Here is a 12,394-nt window from a genome sequence, read left to right as displayed (position 1 = left end):
TGTCTGTAACTCGAGTTCCATGGATCTGACATGCTCACACAGACATACATGAAGGCAAACACCAATGCACATAACAGAAATGTCTCCAGAGAAGGTGTGAGAGGATGCCATAGTTGATCAAATTGCTACCAGGGTGGGGTGGTTTCTGGAGTCCATGCTTTCCAAACTCTGACAACTGAGACATGTAATGGCCTGTTTAGAACACACTTACATAAAGCTGGTGAAAGAAGTATGTTGATAATTGGCTAGGTTTAAAGTATGAATTGAGGGTCAGTGAGATGGCTCAGTCGGTAAGGGTGCTTGTTACCAAGCTTGACAACATGAGTGTGATCTCCATGGTGGAAGGAGAGAATGGACTCACTAAAGTTGTTCTCTGATCTCCACATGTGCATTATAACACGCATACTCCCACATGTGCATACACAAGTGAATAAGAACCAACTAGACTGTTCAGTTTAAAATTAAGTTACTGTTAAGGAAATGGTCCCAACCCTCCAGCTACACAGCTTTGAGTAGCTCAGCACTCTTGTGATCAGTTAAGCTATTTTTTGTTTTGTTTTGTTTTTTTGTTTTTTCGAGATAGGGTTCCTCTGTAGTTTTGGTGCCTGTCCTGGATTTTGCTCTGTAGACCAGGCTGTCCTGGAACTTACAGAGATCCGCCTGGCTCTGCCTCCTAAGTGCTGGGACTAAAAGTGTGCACCACCGCCTGGCCAGTTAAGCTATTTTTCAACTTGAGTCTGTGGTTTAGTAGTTGGCAGAGTTGAAAGACTTTGTAGCCAGGAAGCCTCCCTGGGCCTCCCTCAAGTGCTCTGTAGTCCTGGGTTGGAGGTGCCCTTTCTGGCAATCTTGTTTTAAGTGCATGGAGCTGTAACTAGATGACTTCTAAGGTCTCTTTTGCTGGAAACTGTGTTATCAAGTGTCCCACTGAAGTTCTGATAGGAGTGCCAGCCACTGACAAAAGGCAGGCTGTCTTGGTGTGAGCTCCTTGTTACCATTTTGAATGGGCTGTTGGTACATACAGATCTGAAATACTCTTGTCCTTGAAAATGTCCCATCTTTAGTGTAACGAACTATCTGTTGTTATTCTGGCAGGGGAGAGCTTGTCAGATACAGATCAGATCTGCAACCTGGGGTAAAATGACTTTCCAAGGCTCTTGTCTCCTGTCCACTGACCAGGCAGAGCTGTCTGGACTCTCCTTACCTGAGTGCAGTGCTTCTGTCATGGCGCTGAATCTGTGGGAGGAGCCATGATGTTTCAGAGCCTCCTGAGAGCATGTCAGTGCCTGACTCTGGTGCTAGATGATCCTCGAATGTCCAGTTGAGCAGCAGTCAAAGCTGCCATGTCTGATGGGCGAGTTGGGGTGCTGGCATTCTTTTTGTGTTGCTGTATTGTCTCCTAGGTCTGCCTCGTCCTGTCTCAAACTTGAGTGCAGGAGTCAAGCTGTCCTTTCTTACTTCACAAGCTGTGGCTCTGTTGGGTTGCAGACACAGGTCTGTCCTTTGTTGTCTCCCAGGCAATTGTAACCTTTTCTTTTTGATGACTTTTCAATCCTGCCAGGCTTCAAACAGTGCCTCCTACATTCAAGATGCCTTCCAGCTTCTCCTGCCTGTGCTGCAGATCTCTCTCATCGAGAGCAAGACAGAGTCACCCAGGGGTGAGCTGCCCGCCCAGAGCCCTCTGACAGAGCACTAAAGAACAGAGAAGAGTCTACCTGAGATCATGAAGGCTGAGAAACCCAACTTTCCTCAGGGAAGCCCTGCAGCCAGAGTGAGCGACACATTACTGAGTGTGTGAAAACCCAGGCAGGGGCGCAGACTCACAGGGGTGCTTGCTTCTCTATGTGGCTGAGGCACTCAGGTCTGTACACTGCTCTTCTGAGTCTTAGAAGTAATAAATTATTTGAAAAGACATTCTTTCAGGAAAGTCAGTGGGACATTATGGCAAAAACGCTGGACTTTATGTAGAAATATCCGAAAACACTAACAAGTTTGCCATGGATGTAATTTGCAGCCAGTGGGTTATTAAGCAAGAAAGAGCAAAACGTCAACTTGGTATCCTGGGATTTATGACATTCTTTTCACTGTGGACTTTCTCTTTACCAGAATAGTCTGTGGCTTTTACAGAACTGAGACTACATAAGCCCCAAGTGAGATGGTCTGGCTGTGTCCTCTGCCCTTTCATTTCGGTAGATGTTTGGCATAGTGGAGAAACTCGTAGCTACATGTATGAACCACAGCAAAGTGCCCTTTGGCTTCAAATGATTCCCAGCGAAACCCCTGCTCAGCTCATTCAAGACCATGCAGTTGCATGTCCACAGATGCTCTGAGTCTCTTCAGGCTGCATCATGCACACGCTGCCTGAGGCTGCATTCATGCAGGGTGCATTCCTCAGCTGCCTGCTCCAGAGGGGAGGAGGCTCTTGTGGTGATGGGGTTTTTGTGTCCTGTGAAAATGTGTACTTTTAACAAGATCTAGCCTCAGACATAATACATTTCCCCCTCATTCTTCTTTTGTTTTAATATAGTAGTTAGTGCACTTTGAAGAAAGTTCAGTGGCCATCCTATACTCTTAAGGCTCCTTTGCAGTTTTCAACAGTTAAAGGCTATTTTGATATCCAAGCTTTTAAAAAATGTTTGTTAACTTTGTAGTTTTTAGTGGCTCTGGTAACTTGAGAGCCCTGCCCTTCATCTTTGAACACCTTTACAATAAAATATAATTATACTTACTTCTACGTGTGATATTTAAAAAAAATTAAGAATTAAAATATTTTACTTTAATGTTGTCCTTTTTCATAAAAGGTTTAGAAATGAAGCATTTGAGAAACAAGGATATTCTGAGATAGTCTTAAGATAACATTTTGTTAAGGCCCCTATTGAATCTGTGAGGGGAACTTTGAAAATCCACGCACTGGTATGATGCCAACTGCAGTCCATTTCTCAGACACCAGTCTGCTCATAAGCCTTGCTGGTTATTGTATCATCTGGAGAAATCTCATATCCCTAAGTGTTTTGTGTCTGTCACTTTCCCAGAGAGTTAAAGGGACACCCAGATGCTCTCTCAGCACTTGAGGTAAAGGTACGGAAAAGTTTTGAAAGTTTCATTCACGTTCAGTGCTGCACTTGCCAGGCAGTACATTTTCTGAGTGGCCTGAGCTTGTGTGAAGACCTGAGCAGAAGGAAGGTGCAGTGGGCCCCACATGTGTGTTTTCTGTACACATTGCTGCTGCTGTGTCCTCCAACTGGTTCTAAAACAGAGGTCAAGTGACTATGCATGCATTGGTATTCTTAAAGTATTTTTGTTATTGTTTGAGAATTTCATACATGTGAACAACACATTGGTATTCTATGTAGGGAAAAGGGGCTGGCTAAAGAAACTCAGATCAGAGCCCTCTCTGCCCCTGGCCAACTGACCTGTGAAACCAACCAATCACAGAGCAGGAAAGTAGCACCGTGACCCTGAAGCCCAGAACCAGGGAAAGAAACACAGCCTAGATCTGGGACCTGAGCCAGAGAAATAAACACTTTATCCCCAAACCCAGAACCAAGGAAACATGCCCTGACTCTGAAACCAGTACCAAAGAAACACTCTTGGTCCTTAGAATCAGAGTCAGTGAAGAAATATGCTCTGGCCTTAGAATTAGTATCAAAAAGCCAAGAAAGGCCAGTGAAAGAAACATAGTTTGGCTCTAAATCAGGGCTATCTCTGCCCCTAGCTCACAAAACTGACCAATCCCTGGGCAGAAAAAAACTAACCAATTCCTGGTTGGCTCTGCCCCTAAGAGATCCTATATAAACCAGCCTGCCTGGTCAGTTGTGGGCTGTTCTCTCCACCCTGGTAGAGGCAGCTGTTCTCATGGACTCCTCTCCTTTCCAAATAAATCTCTTTCTCAAAAGAGTTTTGGGTGTGAAGATCTTCATTCACTGGTGCTGAACAGATCCTTGCTGAGATGTCCCATAGTGGACAAAACAAGGGAGAGCTGAACAGAAGATCCTTGCTGAGATGTCCCATAATGGACAGCAAGGGGGAGCTGAACAGAAGATCCTTGCTGAGATGTCCCTCAGTGGACAGAGCAAGGGAGAGCTGGAAAAGTAACACTTTGCTCCGGAGCTGGAGGAGATTGCTATATTTCTGCTGGGGTTTCCCCTTTTGCAGAGTGAAGCAAAAGAAGCAACATCTTGGGCCGGAGAAGAAGCAGAGCTCTGCTAGGAAGTCCCCTTAAGTGGGGGCAGAGCAAAGCTCAGCTGTAGGGACTCTCCAGGAGAGGAGCAGGATTACTATATCCTGCAGGGAGACCATCCCCTACCACACCAGGTATAGCCTGATACCCAGACAGTCAGGGTACCCTTCCCTGCTGAGCTGTCCCAGCATATGTGGGGGGCCATCCACTGAAGCATGGGCAATTGACCAGGGACCTCACCCTGAGGAAAACGGACTCATCCCTTACACAGCAGCCATCATGAACTCCTGCTCATCCACGGCAGACTGCTGACTGGCTTGATCCTTTTCAGGTTGTGTGCAGGCATCCGCAGCTGCTGTGAGCTCACAAGTGTAGTGTTCCTGCCATGTCTGGAAAACACTTTCACAACAGTCCTCCACAAACTCCGCTCTCACAGTCTGTCTACGCTTACATGCTGTTTGTCCTTTGAGCCTTGTGGGGATGGGGTATGATACACGTGTCATATTTGTGGCCAAACATTCCACTATCACTTATTTTCTGTACATTGACCTAGACATGCTTAGTTTTTTATTTTTTTTAATTTATTTTTTTTAAGCAGAGTCTCACTGTATATCTCTGGCTAGTCTGGACCTTGCTATATAGACCAGGCTGGCCTTCAACTCACAGAGATCCACCTGCTTCTGCCTCCCAAGTGCTGGGATTAAAGACATATCTAGCTTGCATAACTTTTGAAAGCACATTTATGAGCAGGAATGGGCAGTCTCATCTGAATAACTTACAGTGACTGTGGGAATTTCAACCGAGATTTTAAACCCAAGGGGCTTAAATTTTTCATGCAACTGAAACCTCCTTTACGTCTCATGTGGCACTGAATAATTCTGGCTGCATAGCTCAGCTGTGTGTTGAAGAAGTTTCAGAAGTTGAACATGAGTATATTGTCTTCAGTAAACCAGGATGTGCTTGTGTACCTAGCACAACTGTATTAGTGAGGGTTCTAGAACTTACTAAGAAGAATAATAGAACTTATAGAATGAATTGCTCTATATAGAAAGGGGGTTTATTAGGATGACGTACAGACTGTGGTCCAGCTAATCCAACAATGGCTGGGTAGGAATGCAAAGTTCAAGAATCTGGGTGATGCTCGGTCCATGAGGCTGGATGTCTCGGCTGGTCTTCAGTATATGCTGGAATCCCAAAGACGTTAGGCTCTAAGGCCAGTAAAGGAATGGACTCGTTAGGAAGGCAAGGGTGAGCAGGCAAAGGAGCAAAAGCTTCCTTCTTTCATGTGTGCTGTGGGTGGGCCTTGGCGGTTGACAGGTTCCAGAGAGGAAGAGAGGAGTAGGTGAGGAAGAAGTGAGCCAGGCCGTGGTGATGGTGAGAATCTTGCGGCCCGACTGACTTGCAGTCAGAGTGCCTTTTTATTTATACAGAGTTCAGTAAGCAGAGATAGATTAATGTTGTTGCAAAATGTAGATCATATCATTTTTGTTTCTGGACAAGTGTTTAATTTTTTCTCTTGCACATCTGGGGTCAAAAGTTTAGTCATCATTGATGAACTGTGAACAGTTAACTTTTACAATCTTTTTTTCTCAAGTTTAGTCATCATTGATAAACAGAATTATCTTTTATAATCATTTTTACTCGTCAACTCCATAACCCAATTTTTAAGAATCTAGAGACATACGACAACCCGTTCTCAGGCTGGCAGCTCTTGTGTCTTCAAGGATACCAGATACAAAGAAAATCTCCAAGCCAGCCCAGGCAGATTGCCATGTCCCCAGCAATGTATTATTAACTCTTAATGGTCTGAGTGCCCAAGAAAAATCTCTAGGCCAAAGCTGCTATAGTTATTATTTAAATTCTGGCATAATACAGTGTTTTACATTTTATATCTTTATAGAATTTATGTATCTTTATAGAATTACTTATATGTCAAATCCTGGCATTCTGTTGTTCCTTGGTCATAAGATATCATGGTGGCTCTGTATGAATTAACTTTTCTACGAAAGGGAGGTACTGACACCTCATTTTTTTTTTTTTTTTTTTTTTTTTTGTTTTTCGAGACAGGGTTTCTCTGTGTAGCTTTGCGCCTTTCCTGGAACTCACTCTGTAGCCCAGCTTGGCCTCGAACTCACAGAGATCTGCCTGCCTCTGCCTCCTGAGTGTGGGATTAAAGGTGTCCACCACCACCACCACCACCACCACCACCACCACCACCTGGCAACACCTCATTCTTTTATCATCTTTCCACACCATTCTTTACCCATCAATATAAGTCCCTGTGTAGGGCAGAGGTAACTTCAGCTAATCTAACTTTGTTGCTGTATATGCCACATAATCAATCACCTGAGTGCAGAGTGGGAAGAGGCTTGTAATCTGATTTTTGGCCAACTCTTCTAGCCCCTGACTCATGTTGACTTTTTAAGTTTATTTTGTTTTGGCTACCTTGTTCCTGAGTAAGTACAGGGACAGATGTCTCAAGAACATCTCAGAGTCTCATAAAGAGACCTCTGGCTTCTTTATGTGTGTCACAACCTCCAAGGCGTAAGGAAGACTTTCAAGTAGATAAGGATATCTCCCTAAAAGTGCGAGGGGTAGTATGTTCAGGACTTTCCTGGGGAAACTTAGAAGCAATACTCCTGGGAGAAGGCATCAAGGATTCATAATTGATTCATAAGAAATTTCCCATCAACCTAATATCCCCAAACTGTACAAATATTAAAAACCCCTCAAGCATGCAACATGTGGAGATCAAAACCAAAGGTGGCACGGCGGCCATCATGAAGCTCAGCTTTGCTGGATCTTTCGTCAAGCAGCTGTGCTTGGCTTTATGACTTTTGTCGTTTCCATCAGATATGGCTGCACCACATGTCCTTACATAGGTTTCTTGCAGAAGATGTGGCCTAAATTAAAGGTGTGTCTTCCCACTTCAAGATCCAGATTAAGGCATGTCTTCTCCCAGCTCAGAAGATCTGGATTAAAGGTGTGTCTTTGTATCTCGAAGACCTGGATTAGAAGTGGATCTTCCTACTTCAAATTAAGCAAAACTCCCTCACAGGTGTGCCCTCCAGTTTTGGAATATAGTTGATTCCAGATGTAGTCAAGTTGACAACCAAGAAAATCCGTCACCACATCTCTCCAGCTCACTTCGGTGTTCTGTTGCAGGGTCAGAGGTAAGACTGGAAACACGTGTTGGCTGAAAGAGAGGGAAAGGAAAGGAGACAGAGAGGGGAAGGGAGCCAATACAATACAATACATAGAAATACAAGCAATACATAGAAACGGCTAGTCTAGAGCTTCCTGTCGGTACACAATAGGAACTGCAGGTGTCCGGAGTGTGTGTGGTTGAACTGTGTGACTTCCCAGCCAGGGACGCTGAGGCCTCCTAAGAGGCAGTGTCCGGAGACTTAGCTAGGCCCTGTACCCAGGTCTTCTAATCTGTTTGTGCCTCTCCGACAGTAGAACCCACCTGACTTTAGCATGTGTAGAGAGTTACTGGAATAAGTGCTGAGGAAACAGACTATAGACTGTGTGGGTTCTGTTCCAGGTTAGTTTATGCTGGTGGCTCTGGCTGAGCCTTCTCCATGTTGCGGCTGCAGAGGCCTCAGAGAAGAGAGGGCAGCGGCTCGTAATGAACCATGGCTGGGTTGGATGGACTTGTCTCCGGTCAGGTTAACATTGCTGATATTTATAGATGCACTCATCACACCCCTGTTGCTGCCTTGGCTGGTATATGATGCAAGGAGCTGACATCTCCAGAATCTGGAACTGCAGAATTATCACCTACCAGCAGCAAAAAGGAAGTTCACATGGGGAGCACTTTGAATAGGAAGTACTGTGGAGTGCACTTTAATTCTCACAGTGACTTGGGGGCCAGGGTAATGGCATCCCCAGTTTTGGGGCTGCAAGACTAGTGTAGACAGAATCATACGTGAATCTCTGCTCCCTCACTTTCCAGCTCTATGACAGTGAACAAGAGATCAAATCTTCAAGTCTATCTATAAAATCAGTTTTGTGACACCGCGGATCAGTGGTTGGTAGATTAATCTGTGTAAAGCATCTACGGAGAGCTTGTCATGGGACAGTGTCCCAGACACTGTCCCGAATATGTATCATGTACTGCTTACACCATTTAATCCCCACAACCACCCTGCTGTTAACATGCCCATTTATAGATGAAGAAACTGAGGCATGGGAGAGTTCATTTGTCTAAGGTCACAAAGGTGTCAGTGATGGGGGCTCAAACCCAGAGCACCAGAGTTCCCACTCACCATGACATGATACCGTCACCATGAGCCATCAGTAAGGAAATGGTAATTCTCAGCTGTTACAGTGATGACCATGAAATGGACTGAGAGGCCTGGCTTTGAGATGTCACAGCTCCGTGCACAGAGCCTTTGCAGCGAGTCTGGTGTGTGGTTTTAACCTCCTGATCGTTCTGTTATTTCCTGAAGGGAACCAGCACCGAGACGCCTATCTGATGATAAAACTTGTTCGGAAACATCTGGTCAGGGGTTGCCAGAGCCACTAGGACTTGGCACAGAAAGGACCATGTGGCCACAGAACATGCTTGCCACAGCGGGAACAAAGTCCTCAGTGAGGTAGGGGCATCTGTGTTAATTAGTAGTTGGAAAGGAAAAAAAAAAAAAAAAAGAAAGCAGTATGCCTGGCAGCTACACTTATAACACCCCCCAAACTGGAAAGTCCCAGGCTCTGATACAGCCATACTACGTGGCTTGCTCAGCAATTAAAGCAATGAACCCAAACTCTTTGCAAGAGCTTGGGTCAATCCCAGGGGCATTAATTATGTGGATAGGGGGAAAAAAAAAAGCCCTAAAGGCTACATGCTGCACAATTCTATTTGTGTAGCGTTAAAATGACAGTACAGTCATAGGTCCTGGCTTCTGGTCTGATTTCTGAATATATATTTCACAGCCAGCTGAGACTAAAGGTTGGCCAGTCTCCAGTACTGTGAGGGCTCTAGAGGCTGTGGGGTTGCCTGTCTCACCTCACAGGCCTGGCTGGAGGGCAGAGTAGCAGCAGCAGGGAGCCCGTGGCATGCCCGTGAGAGGTCTCATCCGTGGATCACCACCAGGAAGGCACTCAGGCACACCGAGTCTTGGCCAAGGTCTGATGGAGTCAGAGTTGGTTCGGCCATATCCCAGGGAAGAGTGAAGTGAATAGGAAATATGGGACCTCTAATTGGAAGGAGTGTCCTGTGTCTTACAGGGCATCAGAGCAGGCTTGGACTTGAACCGAATTTGTGGCCTCTACAGTACTTGTCCTAGTAACCCAGAATCACCTGGGAGAGTAATTGTCTCTATCAGGTTGGTTTGTGGGCATGTCTGTGGGGGAGTGTCTTGATTGTTATTTGACTTAGGAGAGGCTTCCTAGTCCGCTGCGGGTGGTACCATTCCCTGGGCAAGTGGTCGTGAGCTGTATAAGAAGGCCAGGTAAGCATAGCTTGTGGAGAGCCAATAAGCATCCTCCTCCATGGTTCCTGAGCTCCTGACCTGACTTCCCCCTGTGATGGACCATGACCTGGAAGTATAAGGTGAAATAAACTGTTTCTTTCTCTCAGTTGTCTTGTTTAGAGATATTTTTCACAGTAGTAGGTATCAAACTAGAACAGGTGGCCCTTTCACTGTCCCAAACAGTGTGGGTCCTGACCTTGAGACAGGATTTTCTGCCTCCAGAGGACTTCGCTAGAGAAACACCTGTAGCGGAAATCAAAGGGTCTGGTTGGGGAGGGAGGGATTAGCATGGGCTGCTGGGAGATGGAATTGTTCACAGCTGGCAGCAGACTGGCTCCAGATTCTGTAGAAGGAGGTTGGAGACACAAGAGGTGAGGGGATGGAGCTAGCCCGAGGCAGTGGACACAGTTCTAAGAAGGTTAGATTGTGGAGCAGCCGATGGATGGGAAGGCGTGGGACTCCAATGACCTCTGCTCTCTCATGCCTTGGCCATCCAGCCTCCACCACTTCCCTCTGCCTCATCGTCTTGGTAATGTCCGATTGCTTATCACACAGAATCAGGAAGTGATGCCCAAGAAACAGAGAAAAAGGGCCTAGCCTCAGGCCCCAGATGACAGACACATGTTCACAGCCCAAGGAGGGGGTGAGGACAGAAGGGGGTAAGGGAAAAGGATTGCACAGGTGTGAGAACCCAGGGGAAGGGCAGCAGTAGCGGGGAAGGGCCGTACATCAAACAGTCCACATATACTCACTAAGACTTCATGTTCATCTGAATCATTCTTTTTTGACATGTGCTTTGTGTATATGCAAACCTGTGTGCTCTGATTTGTTAACCCGAATCTCTCTGACTGGTGACCCCTTCCTTATTCATCTATCACAAGCAAACTGTAATTAAATCAGGTTACGTTGGAATATATTCTGCTTGAACAGAGTCCTGCAGGCTGTGCAGCGTAGGGCAAACAGAGCCACTGGCCTAGAGTCTTATGTCTAGCCGTGACAGCTAGCAAGTGGGAAACCTCAAACACGTTTCTTTCTTTTTTTTTTTTTTTTTTTTTTTTTTTTTTTTTGTTTTTCGAGACAGGGTTTCTCTGTGTAGCTTTGCGCCTCTCCTGGAACTCACTTGGTAGCCCAGGCTGGCCTCGAACTCACAGAGATTCGCCTGGCTCTGCCTCCCGAGTGCTGGGATTAAAGGCGTGCGCCACCACCGCCCGGCACAAACACGTTTCTTATAGGGACTTTGTTTCTGCCCCCCAGAGCTTTGGAAATAAAAAACTGGAAATAGGAGCCAGTGGGATGACCCAGCAGTTAAAGGTGCTTGATGCCAAGTCCTGAGTTCAATCTATGGGATCTACATGAAGAACCAACTCCGGAAAGTCGTCCTCTGACTGCCACACAAACCCGGTGGCATGTGTGTGGCCCTTGCAAAAACAAGCAAAGAAACAAGCGAGCAAACAATCAAACAAACGAATAAAGAAATAAATACATAAAAACAACCTCTGCCCCTCCCCTCGCCCCCAAAAAACCCAACTAGAAATCTGCTTAGGATTCCAGGGTGCTTGGCTCCATCTGCTGGTCAGTTTTGGTCACTGTACCTTTTTGCAATAATGCCACCAGTAAGTATTTAGGAAGGCTAAGATTTCTAGGAAATTTCTGTCTTCTGTGGGCCCTGGGGGAGGGCTGGACACGTCACAGTTGTTCCGAGAATCCAGAGAGTTGCTGTCATCTCTAGGTCACATTGGTGCTATTTTCAGCCTTCTGCAAGCTCTCAGCTTGATTCACAATAGAGAAGTCCTAAGTGTCAGGACTGTAGGGTGCTGGGGATCACAGGGCCTGATGTTTCTGGGGGGTCACAGAGGCCCACGCAAAGGCAGGGACTCACTCCAGGTCGCACATGCAGGTATAGTTTTCCAACACCAAATCTACAGTTCACCCCTTACCTGCTTCCTCCGCCGTCTCCAGACCTTCTGTCCTGGCTGACCCCTATTTCTCCCCGAAGCAGGGAGAGCCAATTAATACCCGCAGTGCTCTATCCACTTGTTACCATGACAACCACCTCCTTCTGCTCCTAGCCCCAGTCTGACTTGGTGGGGTGTTCTTTCTTCTCTCCAGGCCAGAGCATTCCTGGAGGAATGGAACGTGGGGGGAGAAAAGGAGGAGGGCCCTGCATTTGTCTCCAGCGCTGGTCCTCTTCCGTTTCAGCCTCTCTGAGCCTCGGTTTCCCTGGGCCAATCAGCTCTGTGAGATGGCTGAGAAGGATGAGTGGGTGGTTAGATGTGAAGTGCTCTAAGAGTTAGAGAGCCTTCTGTCAAAGTATCCAACTTCCATGTCTGTGTTTTTTCCCAAGTCCTTCAGAACACTAGATGCTAACTGCTGTCCAGTTAGTATGGGTTCGATGGAGCCTCAGAGCAGAGAGGTGTGTGGGGAGCTGGAAGGTGATTCAGAAAGCAGCAGCGCGAGGAAGCGGGGTGATGGTAGAAGATGGAGACATTTCCCATGTTCATGGATTGGCAGAGTTAACATTGTGAAAATGGATGTATTACTAAAAGCGACATCTAGATTCAATGCAGACCCCATAAAAAGTCCAGTGACCTTGTTCACAGAGCTAGGAAAACCAATCCTAAAACCCCACAGGGAAGTGCCAGCACCCTGCATAGCCAGAACAGTCTCAAGAAAAGAGCAAGGCCAGAGAGGTGACAACATGGGAAACTCGAGCTACACGACTCTCACAGCCACAAAACAGCCT

At 46.3% G+C, this 12,394-nt stretch overlaps 1 protein-coding gene across 2 annotated transcripts in view; it reads left to right on the top strand.

Annotated features, from left to right (window-relative positions):
• Positions 1-2,726, top strand: part of Fam114a2 (family with sequence similarity 114 member A2) — a 34,531-nt gene extending 31,805 nt beyond the window's left edge. For both annotated transcript variants that reach the window (XM_059270599.1, XM_059270600.1), the window contains exon 14: positions 1,559-2,726. In XM_059270599.1, coding sequence (XP_059126582.1) covers positions 1,559-1,693 — 135 coding nt within the window. In that variant the 3' untranslated portion in view covers positions 1,694-2,726. The remainder of the gene's footprint in view (positions 1-1,558) is intronic.
• Positions 2,727-12,394: the final 9,668 nt, after the last annotated feature.

The sequence above is a fragment of the Peromyscus eremicus genome, chromosome 8a (genome assembly GCF_949786415.1).
Source record: "Peromyscus eremicus chromosome 8a, PerEre_H2_v1, whole genome shotgun sequence".
Classification (NCBI taxonomy): Eukaryota; Metazoa; Chordata; class Mammalia; order Rodentia; family Cricetidae; genus Peromyscus; species Peromyscus eremicus.
This window is presented reverse-complemented; position numbering and strand designations above follow the sequence as displayed.